The sequence below is a fragment of the Bombina bombina genome, chromosome 6 (assembly GCF_027579735.1).
Source record: "Bombina bombina isolate aBomBom1 chromosome 6, aBomBom1.pri, whole genome shotgun sequence".
Classification (NCBI taxonomy): domain Eukaryota; kingdom Metazoa; phylum Chordata; class Amphibia; order Anura; family Bombinatoridae; genus Bombina; species Bombina bombina.
Window position 1 is genome coordinate 1,105,790,002 of NC_069504.1, and position 21,468 is coordinate 1,105,811,469.

The 21,468-nt window shown below is 40.8% G+C and overlaps 1 protein-coding gene across 1 annotated transcript in view; it reads left to right on the forward strand.

The window, feature by feature from the left end:
* The window catches only part of PHF21B (PHD finger protein 21B), a 292,696-nt gene that overhangs the window by 252,992 nt on the left and 18,236 nt on the right, over positions 1-21,468 (forward strand). The window contains exon 10 of the mRNA XM_053719698.1: positions 17,260-17,332. Within this exon, the coding sequence (XP_053575673.1) occupies positions 17,260-17,332 (73 nt within the window). The remainder of the gene's footprint in view (positions 1-17,259; positions 17,333-21,468) is intronic.

Below are 21,468 nucleotides of genomic sequence, written 5' to 3' on the forward strand. Positions count from 1 at the left end.
TGGGGAGACCATGCACTTAAAAAATGAAGACACTGCTTTTTTATTGGGACATAGATAATCCTGTTGTATGGGTTACACTGGGGCATGAAGCAGGCTCTGTAGCATGTGTGAGATTAACATTTTAAACTCTTTTAAAAAGAAAGGGTAAAATGTTTTTATTAGGCTTTATTTTCTGACACATATTTACTTGATAAAACAATACAAGTTTAAACTGAAAGTAAGACTGAATTTTCTATTTCATCAGTTTAAAATGTTGCATCTTTTTATTTTAAAGCAAAGGGGAAATGAATAAACTGTCAGGTTTGAAAAATCAGTTATTTCAGTGTACCAGGAAGCTATTTTTAGTGCCTCAGCCTCTCTGTGTAGCAGCAGTAATTTGAGCTCGGCAGTTGCGGTCACATGCCCGGCTTTTCTTCATAACGTTTCTGAGGAAAAAGTTGTCTTTCTCTGTTTCTGGGTGATCCGGTCTTAATTGGTAGCGGTAATGCACCTCAGTAATTGAGGTGTGGTGTTGCCTGAGGGCTATTTTAGAAGTTTATTTGATGTTTATTAAATGTTTTTTCTTAACTTTTCTCACATAATTTTAGCTGGGGATCGATCCTAATTTGGGATAAAATTTAAAGTGTATGGGGGCGTATCCAAGCAGCGACTCTGAGCAGTCGCATCTTCCTGGAGCTCTGGAGGAAAAAGCTGTAATCCGCCGGTTACTGTTTTAATTTAACAGCATCCAATAAATCTATGAATCTTATCATACTCAGTTACCTGCTCTCAAACCCCATACCTTAAACTGCTGTGTTGGTGATTCCAGAGCCGGAATCGGACAGTTGAGGCCTGTAGCGGCGGCACTCTCTCAGGCAGCGTTCCCCCCCAGACCTCTGGGGTATCTAGCCACTACTGGCTGCACTTTCAACAACAAGCGCATCATATCAATAATCCTTGGTGGGTCCTTGTCTCTCTGCTCAATTCATATTCACTACCAGCTAGATGATCTACACATCGGAAATGACAATGCAAACTGCAACCACGAGGAGTGAAGATATAACAGATAACCTGGATAGACAATTTGCTAGAATTGAGGCACTATTTCAATCACTAATCGACAGAGCACCCTCAGAGAAAGAACTTTTATCATATATGGAGAATACACCTGCAAAAGGCAAAGATTTACCCACACCGGATCACTCAGCTGACACAGCAAACCTGACCTTACATCACAACGTGATCAACTATCCTAGAGAGTGGGCCCCACCACAGTTAATCACAATACCTACTGACTGCCCATCTCTCTTAACGCATATCTTTTGGGAAAAGAAAGACATCAGTACCCCTGGAACCTGCATAGGGGTAGGTCCTTACATGACACGGAAGCAATCATCAAATGAATATGGAAGGGAAATACAGTTCCTTACAGGGGGTGACTCGTTACATCTGCTAACAGAACGGGACATGAGACCTTATAAAATAATATTCAACAGCTCTAATAATGGGGGCATTATTTTCTGGCGACTATCCCCAAACCAGCAATATGACTCTAGGATCTGCTCATGCAGAGCGACTGACCATATGTTCTTAATCGCTGGACTACCATACATCCTCAATGAGAATGTAGCCTTCACCAGCTCCCTCATGGACAAGCACAAGCCTGTTCTTTTGGCACCAAAGCGTGAGCAGGTACTGGTGAGGACCGGAGAAGGCTAAAGACAGAACTCTACTCTTTTTATTCACTCAGTAACAGGCATTAACGGTGCTTGGTGTCACTATAATTTACCAATGTTATAATATGTATAGCGACACATGTTTAATAGACAGAGGCTTGGAATAATACAATAGTTATGTTTGAAAAAAAAAAAAAAATTTAAAGTGTATTTTTTCCTTGGCTTATTTTAATTGAATATTAAAATCTTTGGAACTTATCTGTACAAGTTTATTAACTGTTTCACAACATGTCTGATATGGAGCAAGAGCCTGCTCTCATGAATTCATTTTCATGAATTATGTTGAGATGCACAAATTGCAGCTCCTATGCAATTTTGTACATGTGTTGTGTCAAGAAAACCTTGCAAAATAAAGGTAAAATTTTTGAGCCTAATGTCTCTCAGGATGATGCTGTTAAAATAATACCTCAGCTTTCTCCTGCTACGTCCCAAGCCTCAATGGTGTCACATGCAGTGCCCTGCGGTTCCTCTATAACACCTAGTGGAGTTTATTTAAAGGCAGAAATTGCGCCTAGGTATCTTCAGCGGTATATGCGGCATTAACTGCCATTCCCAGATTACAGGGAAAACACAAGAGGAAATCTAGAAACTTAGAAAGTACGGTGCCTGTCCTCAGTTCTGCTTCCCAAGTTGCCCTTTCTCATAAGTCTGATAAGCAAGATACATCGGAACTTTCTGAGGGTGAAATCTCAGATTCAGACAGTATAATTCCTTCTTCTGAGACTGAGGTGGTATCCTTCAGATTTAAGCTTGAACACCTTAGTGTATTATTAAAGGAGGTTTTAGCTACTTTAGATGACTCCGATACCCCTGTCGTTGTCACTCCTAAGAACTCAATAGTTTATTTAATGAACTTTCTACTTCAAAGATTTTTCCTGTGCCGGACCATGCTAAGGAGATTCTTACAGGAATGGGAGAAACCAGGGATGTCTTTTACCCGGTCTCCCATTTCTCTTGTTAAGTGTATCCAGTCCACGGATCATCCATTACTTGTGGGATATTCTCCTTCCCAACAGGAAGTTGCAAGAGGATCACCCACAGCAGAGCTGCTATATAGCTCCTCCCCTAACTGCCATATCCAGTCATTCTCTTGCAACTCTCAACAAAGATGGAGGTAGTAAGAGGCGAGTGGTGTATTATAGTTAGTTTCTTTCTTCAATCAAAAGTTTATTATTTTTAAATGGTACCGGAGTGTACTATTTCATCTCAGGCAGCATTTAGAAGAAGAATCTGCCTGCGTTTTCTATGATCTTAGCAGAAGTAACTAAGATCCACTGCCGTTCTCACATATGTCTGAGGGGTGAGGTAACTTCAGAGGGGGAATGGCGTGCAGGTTAAAATTTTTCTAGGGATGGAATTTGCTAGAAAATGCTGCTGATACCGGATTAATGTAAGTTAAGCCTAAATACAGTGATTTAATAGCGACTGGTATCAGGCTTATTACCAGAGATACATACTCTTATAAAAGTGCAATATAAAACGTTTGCTGGCATGTTTAATCGTGTTTTCCAAGCTTGCTAGTCTCATTGCTAGTCTGTACAAACATGTCTGACACAGAGGAAACTACTTGTTCATTATGTTTAAAAGCCATGGTGGAGCCCCATAGGAGAATGTGTACTAAATGTATTGATTTCACCTTAAACAGTAAAGATCAGTCTTTATCTATAAAAGAATTGTCACCAGAGGGTTCTGTCGAGGGGGAAGTTATGCCGACTAACTCTCCCCACGTGTCGGACCCTTTGCCTCCCGCTCAAGGGACGCACGCTAATATGGCGCCAAGTACATCGGGGACGCCCATAGCTTACTTTGCAGGACATGGCTGCTATCATGGATAATACCCTGTCAGCGGTATTAGCCAGATTGCCTGAAATTAGGGGCAAGCGCGATAGCTCTGGGGTTAGACGAGATACAGAGCGCGTAGATGCTGTAAGAGCCATGTCTGATACTGCGTCACAATATGCAGAACCTGAGGACGGAGAGCTTCAGTCTGTGGGTGACATCTCTGACTCGGGGAAACCTGATTCAGATATTTCTAATTTTAAATTTAAGCTTGAGAACCTCCGTGCATTGCTTGGGGAGGTGTTAGCTGCTCTGAATGACTGTGACACAATTGCAGTGCCAGAGAAATTGTGTAGACTGGATAAATACTATGCAGTGCCGGTGTGTACTGACGTTTTTCCAATACCTAAAAGGTTTACAGAAATCATTAATAAGGAGTGGGATAGACCCGGTGTGCCGTTTTCCCCCCCTCCTATTTTTAGAAAAATGTTTCCAATAGACGCCACTACACGGGACTTATGGCAGACGGTCCCTAAGGTGGAGGGAGCAGTTTCTATCTTAGCAAAGCGTACCACTATCCCGGTTGAGGACAGTTGTGCTTTTTCAGATCCAATGGATTAGAGGGTTACCTTAAGAAAATGTTTATTCAACAAGGTTTTATTTTACAGCCCCTTGCATGCATTGCGCCTGTCACTGCTGCGGCGGCATTCTGGTTTGAGGCCTTGGAAGAGGCCATCCATACAGCTCCATTGACTGAAATCATTGACAAGCTTAGAACACTTAAGCTGGCTAACTCATTTATTTCCGATGCCATTGTTCATTTGACTAAACTAACGGCTAAGAATTCCGGATTCGCCATCCAGGCGCGTAGGGCGCTATGGCTTAAATCCTGGTCAGCTGACGTGACTTCAAAGTCTAAATTACTCAACATTCCTTTCAAGGGGCAGACCTTATTTGGGCCTGGTTTGAAAGAAATTATTGCTGACATTACTGGAGGTAAGGGTCATACCCTTCCTCAGGACAGGGCCAAATCAAGGGCCAAACAGTCTAACTTTCGAAATTTCAAGGCAGGTGCAGCATCAACTTCCTCTGCTTCAAAACAAGAGGGAACTTTTGCTCAAGCCAAGCAGGCCTGGAAATCTAACCAGTCCTGGAACAGGGGCAAGCAGGCCAGAAAGCCTGCTGCTGCCTCCAAGACAGCATGAAGGAACGGCCCCCTATCCGGCAACGGATCTAGTAGGGGGCAGACTTTCTCTCTTCGCCCAGGCGTGGGCAAGAGATGTTCAGGATCCCTGGGCGTTGGAGATCATATCTCAGGGATATCTTCTGGACTTCAAAGCTTCTCCTCCACAAGGGAGATTTCACCTTTCAAGATTATCTGCAAACCAGATAAAGAAAGAGGCATTCCTACGCTGCGTGCAAGACCTCCTAGTAATGGGAGTGATCCATCCAGTTCCGCAGACTGAACAAGGACAGGGTTTTTACTCAAATCTGTTTGTGGTTCCCAAAAAAGAGGGAACCTTCAGACCAATTTTGGATCTAAAGATCTTAAACAAATTCCTCAGAGTTCCATCATTCAAGATGGAAACTATTCGGACCATCTTACCCATGATCCAAGAGGGTCAGTACATGACCACAGTGGACTTAAAGGATGCCTACCTTCACATTCCGATTCACAAGAATCATCATCGGTTCCTAAGGTTTGCCTTTCTAGACAGGCACTACCAATTTGTAGCTCTTCCCTTCGGGTTGGCTACAGCCCCGAGAATTTTTACAAAGGTTCTGGGCTCCCTTCTGGCGGTTCTAAGACCGCGCGGCATAGCGGTGGCTCCTTATCTAGACAACATCCTGATACAGGCGTCAAGCTTTCAAATTGCCAAGTCTCAAACAGAGATAGTTCTGGCATTTCTGAGGTCGCATGGGTGGAAAGTGAACGAAGAAAAGAGTTCTCTATCTCCTCTCACAAGGGTTTCCTTCCTAGGGACTCTTATAGATTCTGTAGAAATGAAAATTTACCTGACTGAGTCCAGGCTATCAAAACTCCTAAATGCTTGCCTTGTTGTTCACTCCATTCCGCGCCCTACGGTGGCTCAGTGCTTGGAAGTAATCGGCTTAATGGACATAGTGCCATTTGCGCGCCTGCATCTCAGACCGCTGCAATTATGCATGCTCAGTCAGTGGAATGGGGATTACACAGATTTGTCCCCTCTACTAAATCTGGATCAGGAAACCAGAGATTCTCTTCTCTGGTGGTTATCTCGGGTCCACCTGTCCAAGGGTATGACCTTTCACAGACCGGATTGGACGATTGTTACAACAGATGCCAGCCTTCTAGGTTGGGGTGCAGTCTGGAACTCCCTGAAGGCTCAGGGTTCATGGACTCAGGAGGAGAAACTCCTCCCAATAAATATTCTGGAGTTAAGAGCAATATTCAATGCTCTTCTAGCTTGGCCTCAGTTAGCAACACTGAGGTTCATCAGATTTCAGTCGGACAACATCACGACTGTGGCTTACATCAACCATCAAGGGGGATCCAGGAGTTCCCTAGCGATGTCAGAAGTCTCCAAGATAATTCGCTGGGCAGAGACTCACTCTTGCCACCTATCAGCAATCCACATCCCGGGCGTAGAGAACTGGGAGGCGGATTTTCTAAGTCGTCAGACTTTTCATCCGGGGGAGTGGGAGCTCCATCCGGAGGTGTTTGCTCAATTGGTCCATCGTTGGGGCAAACCAGAACTGGATTTCATGGCGTCTCGCCAGAACGCCAAGCTTCCTTGTTACGGATCCAGGTCCAGGGACCCAGAAGCGACACTGATAGATGCTCTAGCAGCTCCTTGGTTCTTCAACCTGGCTTATGTGTTTCCAACGTTTCCTCTGCTCCCTCGACTGATTGCCAAAATCAGACAGGAGAGAGCATCAGTGATTCTGATAGCGCCTGCGTGGCCACGCAGGACCTGGTATGCAGATCTGGTGGACATGTCATCCTTTCCACCATGGACTCTGCCTCTGAGACAAGACCTCCTAATACAAGGTCCTTTCAATCATCCGAATCTAATTTCTCTGAGACTGACTGCATGGAGATTGAACACTTGATCCTATCAAAGCGTGGCTTCTCCGAGTCAGTCATTAATACCTTAATACAGGCACGAAAGCCTGTCACCAGGAAAATCTACCACAAGATATGGCGTAAATATCTTCATTGGTGTGAATCCAAGAATTACTCATGGAGTAGGGTTAGGATTCCTAGGATATTGTCCTTTCTCCAAGAAGGTTTGGACAAAGGATTATCAGCTAGTTCTTTAAAGGGACAGATTTCTGCTCTGTCTATTCTTTTACACAAGCGTCTGGCCGAAGTTCCAGACGTTCAGGCATTTTGTCAGGCTTTAGTTAGGATTAAGCCTGTGTTTAAACCTGTTGCTCCCCCATGGAGCTTAAACTTGGTTCTTAAAGTTCTTCAAGGGGTTCCATTTGAACCCCTTCATTCTATCGATATCAAACTTTTATTATGGAAAGTTCTGTTTCTGATGGCTATTTCCTCGGCTCGAAGAGTCTGAGTTATCTGCCTTACATTGTGATTCTCCTTATCTGATCTTTCATTCAGATAAAGTAGTTCTGCGTACAAAACCTGGGTTTTTACCCAAGGTGGTTTCTAACAAGAATATCAATCAAGAGATTGTTGTTCCATCATTGTGTCCTAATCCTTCTTCAAAGAAGGAACGTCTTTTGCATAATCTAGACGTAGTCCGTGCCTTGAAGTTTTACTTACAAGCTACTAAAGATTTTTGTCAAACATCTAACCTGTTTGTTGTTTACTCTGCACAGAGGAGAGGTCAAAAGGCCTCGGCAACCTCTCTTTTTGGCTTCGGAGTATAATCCGTTTAGCCTATGAGACTGCTGGACAGCAGCCTCCTGAAAGGATTACAGCTCATTCTACTAGAGCTGTGGCTTCCACCTGGGCCTTTAAAAATGAGGCCTCTGTTGAACAGATTTGCAAGGCTGCGACTTGGTCTTCGCTTCATACCTTTTACAAATTTGACACTTTTGCTTCTTCAGAGGCTGTTTTTGGGAGAAAGGTTCTACAGGCAGTGGTTTCTTCCGTTTAAGTTCCTGCCTTGTCCCTCCCATCACCCGTGTACTTTAGCTTTGGTATTGGTATCCCACAAGTAATGGATGATCCGTGGACTGGATACACTTAACAAGAGAAAACATAATTTATGCTTACCTGATAAATTTATTTCTCTTGTAGTGTATCCAGTCCACGGCCCGCCCTGTCCTTTTAAGGCAGGTCTAAATTTCAATTAAACTACAGTCACTACTGCACCCTATGGTTTCTCCTTTCTCGGCTTGTTTCGGTCGAATGACTGGATATGGCAGTTAGGGGAGGAGCTATATAGCAGCTCTGCTGTGGGTGATCCTCTTGCAACTTCCTGTTGGGAAGGAGAATATCCCACAAGTAATGGATGATCCGTGGACTGGATACACTACAAGAGAAATAAATTTATCAGGTAAGCATAAATTTTGTTTTTAAATGTTGAGGACTCCATTAAAGATCCTTGGTATACTGTACCCAAAGTTGAAGGGACCATTTCCACTCTGGCTAAGAGAACCACTATTCCTATTGAGGATAGCTGCTCTTTTAAGGATCCGATGGGCAAGAAGCTAGAGGCTTATTTGAAAAAGTATTGCCACCGTGACTAGTGCGGCATCTTATTGGTTCGACGCCTTGTCTGGTTCTCTTCAAGTAGAGACTTCCTTGGATAAAATTCAAGATAGGATTAAAACTCTTAAGTTGGCCGATTCCTTTATTGCAGATGCCATTTTACAGGTTGTTAGACTAGGAGCTAAAACCTCTAGTTTCGCTGTCCTAGCCCGCAGGGCATTATGGTTGAAATCCTGGTCTGCGGACGTTTCCTCCAAAGTCAAGCTTCTAGCGATTCCTTACAAGGCAAAACCTTGATTTTACCCGGTTTGGCAGAAATTATCTCTGATATTACGGGTGGAAAAGGGTCTTATTTACCTTAAGATAAGAATAGGCCTAAAGGACGTCGGAGTAATTTTCGTTCCTTTCGTAACTTCAGAGGAAAGCCTTCCCCTTCTTCCAAGCAGAAACAATCCAAGTCCTCTTGGAAACCCAATCAGTCTTGGAAAAGGGGAAACAATCAAAGAAACCCGCAGCTTATTCCAATTCAGCATGAAAGATTTGCCCCCGATCCGGGATCGGATCAGGTGGGGGGCAGACTTTCTCAGTTCTCTCAAGCCTGGATTCGAGATGGCCCAACTTTCTGTCCCATTCTAGACTTGAAGTGTCTAAACAAGTTTCTCAAAGTTCCATCCTCCAAGATGGAGACTATACACTCCATTCTTCCTTTAGTACAAGAGGGTCAGTTCATGACAACCATAGACCTAAAGGATGCGTATCTTAATGTTTCTATTCACAGGGACCATTGCAAATTCCTGAGATTTGCCTTTCTGGACAAACATTTCCAGTTTGTGGCCCTTCCGTTTGGTCTAGCCACGGCTCCCAGAATTTTTTCAAAGGTTCTGGGCGCTCTTTTGGCAGTGATCCTTTCGCGTGGAATTGCTGTGGCACCCTACCTGGAAGACATATTGGTTCAGGGGCCATCTTTTCATCAAGCAAAATCTCAAACAGGGATATTGTTCTTTTCTTCGTTCCCACGGATGGAATGTGAATCTAGAAAAAAGCTCCCTTTCCCCTGCTACAAGAGTAGTGTTCTTAGGGACTATAATAGATTCTCTATTGATGAAGATTTTTCTGACAGAGGTCAGGAAAAACAAAATAATTTCCTCTTGCCTCTCTCTTCAGGCTACTACTCATCCTTCAGTGGCCCAATGTATGGAGGTAATCGGTCTGATGGTGGCTTCCATGGACAATCGTTCCTTTTGCTCGATTCCATTTGAGAGCTGTCCTGTTGTGCATGCTCAGACAATGGAATGGCGACCATGCAGATTTAGAGTTCAGTCGTCAAGGGATTCTCTCCCGTGGTGGATTTCTCAGGAACATCTGTCTCCAGGCAGATGCTTTTGGAGACCATCCTGGGTGATCGTGACCACGGACGTCAGCCTGCTGGGCTGGGGAACAATCTGGAACTTGTTAAAAGCTCAGGGCCTTTGGACTTGGGAGGAGTCTGCTCTTCCCATCAACATCTTGGAGTTGAGGGCGATTTACAATGCTCTATTGGCTTGGCCTCAGTTGTCCTCAGCCCAGTTTATTAGGTTCCAGTCAGACAACATAACCTCTGTGGCTTACATCAATCACCAGGGAGGAACTCGGAGTTCCTTAGCCATGAAGGAGGTTACTCAGATTCTTTAGTGGGCAGATTACCACAATTGCTGTCTATCTGCCATCCACATTCCAGAAGTAGACAACAGGGAAGCGGATTTTCTGAGCAAGACAGACTTTTCATCCCGGGAAGTGAGAACTCCATCCGGAGATGTTTTCCAGCTTAGTCCTCAAATGTGGGGATGCCTAAGTTAGATTTGATGGAGTCCCTTCAGAACGCCAAGCTTTCAATGTATTATTCAAGGTTAAGAGTTCTTTGGGTTTTCAGGTTGGCATACCTGTTTCCTCAGTTTGCTCTCCTTCCACGAGTCATTGCTCATATCAAACAGGAATGGGCGTTGGTAATTCTAATAGCCCCTGTGTGGCCTTGCAGGATCTGGTTTGCAGACCTAGTGGAGATGTTATCTCTCCCACCTTGGAGAATACCTCTGAGGAAGGACCTCCTGATTCAGGGTCCCTTCGTTCATCCAAATCTCGTTTCTCTGAAGCGGACTGCTTGGAGATTGAATGCTTAATTCTGTCTAAGCGTGTTTTTTTTGAGTCGGTCATTGAGACTGATTCAGGCTCGCAAGCCTGTTACTAGAAAGATTTACCATAGAAATGGTGTAAATATCTTGGTGTGAATCCATGGGCTACTCTTGGAGTAGAATTAGTATTCCTTGAATTGTATCTTTTCTTCAGGAAGGCCTGGAGAAGGGATTGTCAGTCTTTACCCTGAAGGGTCAGATTTCTGCTTTATCAGTTTTAGTACATAAACGTTTGGCGGATGTGCCAGATGTGCAATCTTTTTGTCAGGCCTTGGTCAAAATCAGACCTGTCTGTTGCTCCTTCTTGGTACCTTAACCTTGTTCTTAAAGTTTTACAGCTGGCTCCGTTTGAGCCGTTGCATTCCATAGACATTAAAGGGACAGTCTACACCAGAATTTTTATTGTTTTAAAAGATAGATAATCCCTTTATTACCCATTTCCCAGTTTTGCAAAACCAACACAGTTATAATAATATACTTTTAACCTCTGTGATTATCTTGTATCTATCCCTCTGCAAACTGCCCCTTTTTTCAGTTTTTTTGACAGACTTGCAGTCTAGCCAATCAGTGCCTGCTCCCAGATAACTTCACGTGCACGAGCACAGTGTTATCTATATGAAATATGTGAACTAACACCCTCTAGTGGTGAAAAACTGTTAAAATGCAATCTGAAAGAGGTGGGCTTCAAGGTCTAAGAAATTAGCATATGAACCTCCTAGGTTAAGCTTTCAATTAAGAATACCAAGAGAACAAAGCAAAATTGGTGATAAAAGTAAATTGGAAAATTGTTTAAAATTACATGCTCTATCTGAATCATGAAAGTTAATTTTGGCCTAGACTGTCCCTTTAAGTTATCTTGGAAGGTTTTGTTTCTTGTTGCAATCTCTTCTGCTCGAAGAGTCTTGTAACTTTCAGCTCTGCAGTGTGATTCCCCTTATCTTATTTTTCATGCTGATAAGGCGGTTCTTCGTACTAAGTTAGGTTTCCTTCCTAAGGTTGTTTCTAATAGAAATATCAATCAGGAAATTTTGTTCCCTCTTTGTCCTAATCCTTCTTCTTTTAAAAAACGTTTGTTATACAATTTTTATGTTGTATGTGCTCTTAAATTCTACTTACAGGCGACTAAGGATTTTCGCCAGTCCTCTGCCCTCTTTGTCTGTTTCTCTGGGAAACGTAAAGGTCAGAAAGCTACTGCTACTACTTTCTTTTTGGTTACGAAGTATAATTCGTTTGGGTTATGAGACTGCTGGACAGCAGCCTCCTGAGAGAATTACGGCTCATTCCACAAAAGCTGTTTCCTCGTCTTGGGTTTTTTTAAAAATGAAGCTTCTGTGGAACAAATTTGCAAGGCTGCAACTTTGTCTTCTCTACATACTTTTTCCAAATTTGATCCCTTTTTGGGAGAAAGGTTCTTCAAGTGGTGGTGCCTTCTGTTTAGAACTGCCTGTCTTGTCCCTCCCTATTTATCTGTGCCCTCTAGCTTGGGTATTGGTTCCCAACAGTAATTACTCAAGCCGAGGACTCACGATATCTTAGGAAAGAAAAACAAAATTTATGCTTACCTGATACATTTATTTATTTCAGGATATGGTGAGTCCACGGCCCCACCCTTTAGTTTAAGACAGTTGTTCTTTTGACTATAACCTCATGTACCTCTACACCTTGTGTTACTCCTTTTTCTCCATTTCCCTTTGGTCAAATGACTGGGGGTTGTGGATAAGGGATTGAAACTTTGCCGCCTCCTGCTGGCCAGGTGTGATATTCCCAACAGTAATTACTCAAGCCGTGGACTCGCCATATCCGGAAATAAATAAATAAATTTGTCAGGTAAGCATAAATTGTTTAGCATAAATAGTTTTTTCATTAAAAATTGTGACATGCACAATTACTGTAACCATTACACTTTAAGACACATATATTCCTTTTTAAAGAGACAGTACCCAATTCATTCCCTTCTAGAGACTTCAGTATTAGATTGCGCCAACATTTGTGTGTTGACCCTTTCTGTGCCTTTTATATAGTATTAATGTGTTGCTATTTAATTTTAGTTTCTAGTCTGTACTTACTATTCAAAATCATTATATAGCAAAGTGTTGCAGCTAAGGTCTTAGGGCATAACGATGATACTTTAGAGGGGCAATCTGATAACCCCTTCTTAAAGGTGTTTTTCTGTAAGGAAGTGTTGGTGTGTCGTTCTATTCAGCATTGCAACCTATGTGCTGAGTCTAATGCTAGACAGGTTCATGCTGTATTGCATTTTAGCAGCATTCAGGGGTTTGATACCCACCAGGGTTATCCCCAGGACAGTTTTAGGAATCTGCCTCCTACCATAAAACAGTACATTCACTCTATTTCACAGCTAAAGATCAGCATGAATCCACCAGTTAAACGCATGCATAGGGCTGAAGATCATCCTTCACAGTCCCTGGGCTCATCTGGGACATCCCTAAATAGCTGTCTAGGTTCCATGTACTGTCCGGGATTCAGTTGAAACTGAATCCTCCTCTGACGATTATTCAGAAACCCAGGGCCCCCTTTCTTTCTAATAGCAGTAAGAGTACACATATACAACACATGGCCACCATCAGGAGGCAAAGACACCCCAAGCAAAGCTTCAAATATCCCTCCCACTTCCCCTACCCTCCCAGTAATTCTCGTCTACTAATAGGTTGGCAGAAAGTGGCTATCTTCCCTCCCTATTCATTCGTGTCCTTCTCATGGGTAATGAGAAAGACCTTTCTTAGCAGTGAGATTCGACAAACCCGCCCTGAAATTCTGTTGTTGCAGCCGTCTTTTGGCACCTCTGTACCCTTTGTATCTCTCTACTTTTTCCTTGAATTGCTTGGAGTTTAGGGGATGTGTGAGGGATATTTGAAGCTTTGCTTGGTGTGTCTTTGTCTCCTCCTGGTGGCCAGGTGTTGTATTTTCCATATGTAATGAATTCGTGGACTTACTGCCAACAAAGATAATAATTTATCCGGTAAGCATCAATTATGTTTTCTGACAAAGTAGCTGAAAATGTGTGTCTTCATTTCAAATTGGAACACATTCATGCTCTATTGTGGGAAGTTTTGCAATCTGTTGATAATAATAATAAGTGATTTAATTCTTTAAGGCATCCCCAAAGAAGCCTTCTATCTTCCCAGTTCCTAATTGGTTTCTGAGCTAATAAGCAAGGAATGGAACAATCTAGGTATTCCCTTTGTTTGTGCTGCCGAATTCAGACATGTTTCCTTTACCCTCAAATTTATTTAAAAAAAATGGGGGTATGGGAGACTATTCCAAAGGTGGACAGTGCTATCTCCGCTAGGCAGACTACTATTCCTTAAGAGGATGGTACCTGTTTTAAGAATTCAGTAGACAGAAAACTGAAAACCTGAAGGTTTCCTCAAAAGATCTTTTTAGCTGGCAGGATATACGTTTCGTCCAGCTGTTAGTGTAGCTTGTGTATTTGCAGCTACTGTATGGTGGCGACCTTATTTCCCAAGAAGCTTCCCTTTAAGAAATTCCCCATAGAGGAACAGAATTAGGGGTTCTATTCAAACTTTTTCACTGTCCCAAATAAATAAGGGACTGATCTTGGTTGTAAAACCTCCAACTTTCAAAGTGGAGACTATTTGCACTTTATTACCTTTAGTGCAGGAGGGTCCGTTCAAGTCTACAATAGACATGAAAGATGACTATTTGCATATCCCTATTCACAAAGATCATATAAAATTCCTTACACCTGCCTTTCTAAATAGGCATTACTATTTTGTGGTTGTAGCACTCCCATTTGGTCTGGAAACCGCACCAAGAATTTCTATAAAGGTTCTCGTAGCTCTTTTTTCCATATTCAGAGCTTTAGGGCATTGTTGTAGCTCCTTATCTAGATGACCTAGTACAGGCTACTTCCTTTCCGATGGATCAGGTTCATATGAACATAGTTCTTCAGTTCCTTTGTTCTCATGGTTGGATAAACAACCTCCTGAAGAGCACTCTACTACAACAAACCAGAGTTGCCTTTCTGGGTTTCTTCATAGACTCTGTAATAGTGAGAATATTTCACAGATGCTTGCAGATTCAAATTACTAAAGGCTTCTTACCTTCTCCAACAAACATTTCTTCCAAGAGTGCTTCAATGCATGGAAGTAGTTTTTATCTCATGGTAGCAGCCTCGGATGACACGCCTTTTTCCAGATTCCATTTATGTCCTTTGCAGCATCAAATGTGGCAACTTTTGAATGGAAATTACCATAACCTGTCTCAGAAGATCTCTTTAGAGTTCAAGACAAGACAATCTATTTTGGTGGGAAAAGCACCACTTATTAATCCAGGGAGCCTTATTTCTTGATCCAAATTGGGTGGTAATCATCATGGAAGATGGCCTGCTGGGCAAGGGCGCAGAAAGGGTTTCTCAGGGAGTACAGGTTGTTTGGTGACCTCGGGAGGAGAGTTATCTCGATCAACATCTTGGAACTCTGTGCAGTCTTCAGGGCTCTCCAGAGCTGACCCCTGTTACGACAGGATTCTTTTCTGAGGTTTCAGTCAGACTATTTCACAGCAGTTGCCTACATCACTCATGAAGGTGCCTTAGTGATGAGAGGTTGTCTTCATTCTGACTTGGGCAGAATGCTATCATTGCATGATCTGAGCATTTCCAAAAAGGTCCCTTCTTCCATTGAACTCCTAATTTTGTCTCAAAAAGGTTTTTCAGATTAAGTGATTGCCACTTTGAGTCAAGTAAGAAATGCCAATATAGCACTGAACTGCTTGAGACATTTTGAGTTCTGGGCTGTTATGTTGAAACTGATAAAATAAAACTTTGGCTTTGTTTTTGAACATTATATTCTATTGTATGAAACTTTTCTTTACATCTAAAACCCTGTATAAAGAGATTAATGGGTATCAAGTGTAAATTAGCATTTCTAAACTTCTTTGAGGAACCTTACATTACTGACGATATTTAATAGATATTTTTGCCAAAGAGGGCGGCTTTAGATCATTGGGTCTTAAGTACCTTTGTCTCTCCTAATGGCCCTTCCCCCTCAGTTTGTTACTTGTGAATTTGACCCTTATCTATAGTATGGCACACCATTTAAGCTGACATGAATAATATTTAGGTATTAATAAAAAAACTCCTAGGTCCCTCATATGATAGTGAATGTTGGATTCTGGGCTAGATCTATATAATCGTTTTATGTGGACTGCTACAAGGAAGTACTTCATCTCTCATTTTTAAATGGAAGTCTGTCACCACTTTTGCGTTTTAATGTTACTCACTTTTGGTCCTTTCCAAAATTCCTTGACTTTCACACATCGTAATATATAAGTAAAGACAGCATGGAAATGGCAAAGGATGTGTGTGTTTTTTTTTTTGTTTTTTTTTTTAATACATTGCAGTTTTTTAATTTTTAAATATTGACCATTTAACTTCCTCAATTTGTCTAGCCTATCTTTCTAGTCTTTGCCAATACAGCAGAACCGTGATTAACCCTCAAAATGCACAACCAAGACTAAGTACCAAGTCTGTGAGTCCTTGACCATGATCCAGAATCAACCTTTCAGGGGACCACTGACCATTCCTTAAATATTGCCATTGTCTGTTATGAGGTTCTTTTGCAAGCTGAGCCTGGATGTCCAGGGCACCACCCCCTTCATTCTAGTTGAGATTTGATTGTTTTTTTAAAAAAAAAAAAAAACTCCATCTGCTTATCCTTTCTTCCAGTAAGCACTTCTCTTTCAGGGTTCATTCTACTATCCAGACTTGCATGCCAAGAACAGTCAGCTTTGTTACTAAATCTTTTGTTTTTAAAACACTACCAATAACACCCTCACAAACCAAAATAACTTTTAACATGGGCTTTACTTGCTAGTTCTCCCAAATCCTTTTACTTCGCTGCTGAAAGAAAGTAATTCTTAAGTTCTACAATGGCCAAACTTGGCTTTTGTAATACATCCTGACCCTACACTTGGATTTCAAATGTTTTCTTTAGGTACTAGATTGTCTGTCTGTATTTTTTTTACCCCAACCTCCATCAAGAGTGTATAACCTTTTCCCCTTAGGGCTCTGCATTATCCTCCATTTTAGCCTGTGCTTTTTTTTTTGTTTGCTCTGAAGGCTTTAACTTTTGTATGGTTCCTGAGTTTCTCCTAAAGGTGGTAGCAGAACTTTGAAATCGTTCTCCCCTCCTTGGTCCAAATCTGAAAAATAGTTGTGAGGCCATCTTGCATATATACAAAACTACAACACCTTTACATTAGATTAACACCATCTGTCTTCCACTGGAGACCTCCCAAAGGCTTTTATTTTCTACTGATTTTGCTCCACCAGTTCACGGTGAATGAGTACTTCTTTATTATGCTGTCACGATGAGCAGGCAGTAAAACCGAAATTGTTCACTTATAGTTTAAACTTTTTCCTTACATTCTGAGGAATAGCATATGAAGAACCTTCCTTCGTGGCTTGCTCTATTTGATCGGACTTTTCCTTTAACGCTCCTTTTCCACTTCCTCTTTTGGCTTAATATTAGAACTGGAGGAGTAATTAACCCAATGTAACACGTCATCTCCTGTTTTTATGTGCAGTCAACTTGAATGTGAAAAAAGGAATTTAGCAAAAGGATTTAGTGGTAAGATGAAAAAAAAGCCTGCTTTTACCTCCACCCTCTCTTTTTAAACTTCATTCTGGCTGTATATATGGTTTGCTTGTTTATATCCGTAACCACCTTTTGGAGGGAAACTAGTACAATTAAATAATTTTAGTGTTGGCTCTTAGTGTAACCTGATAAATTACCAGGACTTTTCTTAGTCTTAGTTAATATTAAATTCAAATTTTATTTTCTAAATTGTCCCTTTATCTTTAAATGCATCTTTTGCCTCTTAATTTTTCTGTTTTACACTGAAAATGTGGCACTGTCTTTATTTGTTGCATTATCTTTTTTTTCTTTCTAATCAGGTGTTAAAGAAAGATAATCTGCCATGGACTGGAACAGTTGCTATTGTTCAATCCTATGTGACACACAAAACAGGTAACTTCAACATGATGACATTTACAACACTTTTCACATTGATGGATTAAAATAAAGACATCTTTGTTAAAGTCCATTAAAAACAAATGTACAAAAACATAAATCACCACTACAAGTAGCAGCAGAGACACAGTAAGATGTGTTTTGTGCCTGCTAGGCGCTTAATAATAGGGCTGTAATAGTTTCAATGATTATTAACATTTATTTGTATAGCACTGTAAAATTCTGTAGCTACAATTAACCCCTTTCACTCCACTTTTAACTTTGTGTGTACCACACGGGATTAATAAAACAAGCAAACATCCAATTCTTTATTCAAACTTTTAAAGTGTTAGACGTCTGTCTAATAAAAATTCTCTATTCCCTCCTTTCACTTGGTTTTTAATTTGCTCAATACTCTGAATTCTGAAGCTACTTCTCACATTAATGTAAATCCTGAAAGTGTCTTGCTATGACGGTATTTAAGTTAGGCCTGCCTATATCCCTGAGATGCTCCTACACACTCTTTTAGGGGTCTCATTTGTCCTGTATATTGTATCTCACAAAGGATGCTAGTAATCCAAATAAATGAAATAGCTAGAAGCACAATTAAAATAGGACTCAATCCCATATTCATTCTTTGTCACCATATACTTGAATGTTTTACTAACTAAGGCATGGCCACAACTCTTACATATCTTGCTACCACACCTTCAAAAAATAGGCTTATAAAGCAACATGATGGGCCTTCTGTGGTTCTGCATGAATATTTGTATTTATATAGAGACAGCAACAACTCCTTTCTGTGGGACAGCACAATCCTGAAATGTGTTGTAATCTAATTATCTAATGGAGGATATATATATATATATATATATATTTCTTTCATGTAATTAGCAAGAGTCCATGAGCTAGTGACGTATGGGATATACATTCCTACCAGGAGGGGCAAAGTTTCCCAAACCTTAAAATGCCTATAAATACACCCCTCACCACACCCACAATTCAGTTTTACAAACTTTGCCTCCGATGGAGGTGGTGAAGTAAGTTTGTGCTAGATTCTACGTTGATATGCGCTCCGCAGCAAGTTGGAGCCCGGTTTTCCTCTCAGCGTGCAGTGAATGTCAGAGGGATGTGAGGAGAGTATTGCCTATTTGAATGCAGTGATCTCCTTCTAAGGGGTCTATTTCATAGGTTCTCTGTTATCGGTCGTAGAGATTCATCTCTTACCTCCCTTTTCAGATCGACGATATACTCTTATATATACCATTACCTCTGCTGATTCTCGTTTCAGTACTGGTTTGGCTATCTGCTATATGTAGATGAGTGTCCTGGGGTAAGTAAGTCTTATTTTCTGTGACACTCCTAGCTATGGTTGGGCACTTTGTTTATAAAGTTCTAAATATATGTATTCAAACATTTATTTGCCTTGACTCAGAATGTTCAACTTTCCTTATTTTTCAGACAGTCAGTTTCATATTTGGGATAATGCATTTTAATTTAACATTTTTTACCTTAAAATTTGACTTTTTCCCTGTGGGCTGTTAGGCTCGCGGGGGCTGAAAATGCTTCATTTTATTGCGTCATTCTTGGCGCGGACTTTTTTGGCGCAAAAATTCTATTTCCGTTTCCGGCGTCATACGTGTCGCCGGAAGTTGCGTCATTCTTTGACGTTATTTTGCGCCAAAAATGTCGGCGTTCCGGATGTGGCGTCATTTTTGGCGCCAAAAAGCATTTAGGCGCCAAATAATGTGGGTGTCTTATTTGGCGCGAAAAAATATGGGCGTCACTTTTGTCTCCACATTATTTAAGTCTCATTTTTTATTGCTTCTGGTTGCTAGAAGCTTGTTCTTTGGCATTTTTTCCCATTCCTGAAACTGTCATTTAAGGAATTTGATCAATTTTGCTTTATATGTTGTTTTTTTCTTTTACATATTGCAAGATGTTCCACGTTGCAACTGAGTCAGAAGTTACTTCAGGAAAATCACTGCACAGTGCTGGAGCTACCAAGCTAAGTGTATCTGCTATAAACTTTTGGTATCTGTTTCTCCAGCTGTTATTTGTATTGCATGTCATGTCAAACTTATTAATGCAGATAAAATTTCCTTTAGTACTGTTACATTACCTGTTGCTGTTCCGTCAACATCTAATTTTCAGAGTGTTCCTGATAACATAAGAGATTTTATTTTTTAAATCCATTAAGAAGGCTATGTCTGTTATTTCTCCTTCTAGTATACATAAAAATCTTTTAAAACTTCTCTTTTTTCAGATGAATTTTTAAATGAACATCATCATTCTGATACTGATAATGGTTCTTCTGGTTCAGAGGTTTCTGTCTCAGAGGTTGATGCTGATAAATCTTTGTATTTGTTCAAGATGGAATTTATTCGTTCTTTACTTAAAGAAGTGTTATTTGCATTAGAAATAGAGGATTCTGGTCCTCTTGATTCTAAATGTAAACGTTTAAATAAGGTTGTTAAATCTCCTGTAGTTATTCCAGAAGTGTTTTATCTCCCTGATGCTATTTCTGAAGTAATTTCCAGGGAATGGAATAATTTGGGTAATTTATTTACTCCTTCTAGACGTTTAAGCAAATTATATCCTGTGCCATCTGACAGATTAGAGTTTTTTGAGACAAAAATCCCTAAGGTTATGGGGCTATCTCTACTCCTGCTAATGTACTACTATTCCTACGGCAGATAGTACTTCATTTAAGGATCCTTTAGATAGGAAAATTGAATCCTTTCTAAGAAAAGCTTACTTATGTTCAGGTAATCTTCTTAGACCTGCTATATTTTTAGCGGATGTTGCTGCAGCTTCAACTTTTTGATTAGAAGCTTTAGCGCAACAAGTAACAGATCATAATTTTATAGCATTATTATTATTCTATAACATGCTAATAATTTTATTGGTGATACCATCTTTTGATATCATTAGAGTTGATGTCAGGTATATGTCTCTAGCTATTTTAGCTAGAGAAGCTTTATGGATTAAACTTGGAATGCTGACATGTCTTCTAAGTCATCTTTGCTTTCCCTTTCTTTCCAGGGTAAATAATCATTTTAGTTCCTTTCCTCACAAGGAACAAAAGCCTGATCCTTCATCCTCAGGAGCGGTATCAGTTTGGAAACTATTTCCAGTTTGGAATATATCCAAGCCTTATAGAAACCTATAGCCAGCTCCTAAGTACCTATGAAGGTGCGGCCCTTATTCCAGCTCAGCTGGTATGGGGCAGATTACGTTTTCTTCAAAGAAATTTGGATCAATTCCGTTCTTAATCTCTGGTTTCAGAAACATTGTTTCAGAAAGGTACAGAATTGGCTTCAAGTTAAGGCCTCCTGCTAAGAGATTCTTTTCTTTCCCGTGTCCCAGTTAACACAGCAAAGACTCAGCATTTCTGTAATGTGTTTCAGATCTAGAGTTGGCTGGAGTATTTATGCCAGTTCCAGTTCTGGAACAGGGGCTGGGGTTTTATTTTATCTCTTCATTTGTACCAAAGAAGGTCAATTCCTTCAGACCAGTTCCGGATCTGTCATTATTGAATCGTTATGTTAGGATACCAACATTCAAGATGGTTACTGTAGGACTATCCTGCCTTTTGTTTAGCAAGGGCATTATATGTCTACAATAGATTTACAGGATGTGTATCTGCATATTCCGATTCATCCAGATCACTTTTAGTGTCTGAGATTCTCTTTTTAGACAAGCATTACCAGTTTTGTGGCTCTACCGTTTGGCCTAGCCTCAGTTCCAAGAATTTTTTTCAAAGGTTCTCGGTGCCCCTTTTTTCTGTAATCAGAGAATAGGGTTTTGGTATTTCCTTATTTGGACGATATCTTGGTACTTGCTCAGTCTTCTCATTTTCGAAGAATCTCATACGAATCGACTTGTGTTGTTTCTTCAAATTCATGGTTGGAGGATCAATTTACCATTCAGTTCATTGATTCCTCAGACAAGGGTAACCTTTTTAGGTTTCTAGATAAATTCAGTGTCTATGACTCTGTCCTTGTCAGACAAGAGAAGTTTAACATTGATATCAGCTTGTCAAAACCTTCAGTCACAATCATTCCCTTTGGTAGCCTTATGCATGGAAATGTTGGGTCTTAGGACTGCCGCATCAGATGCGATCTCCTTTGCTCGTTTTCACATGCGACCTC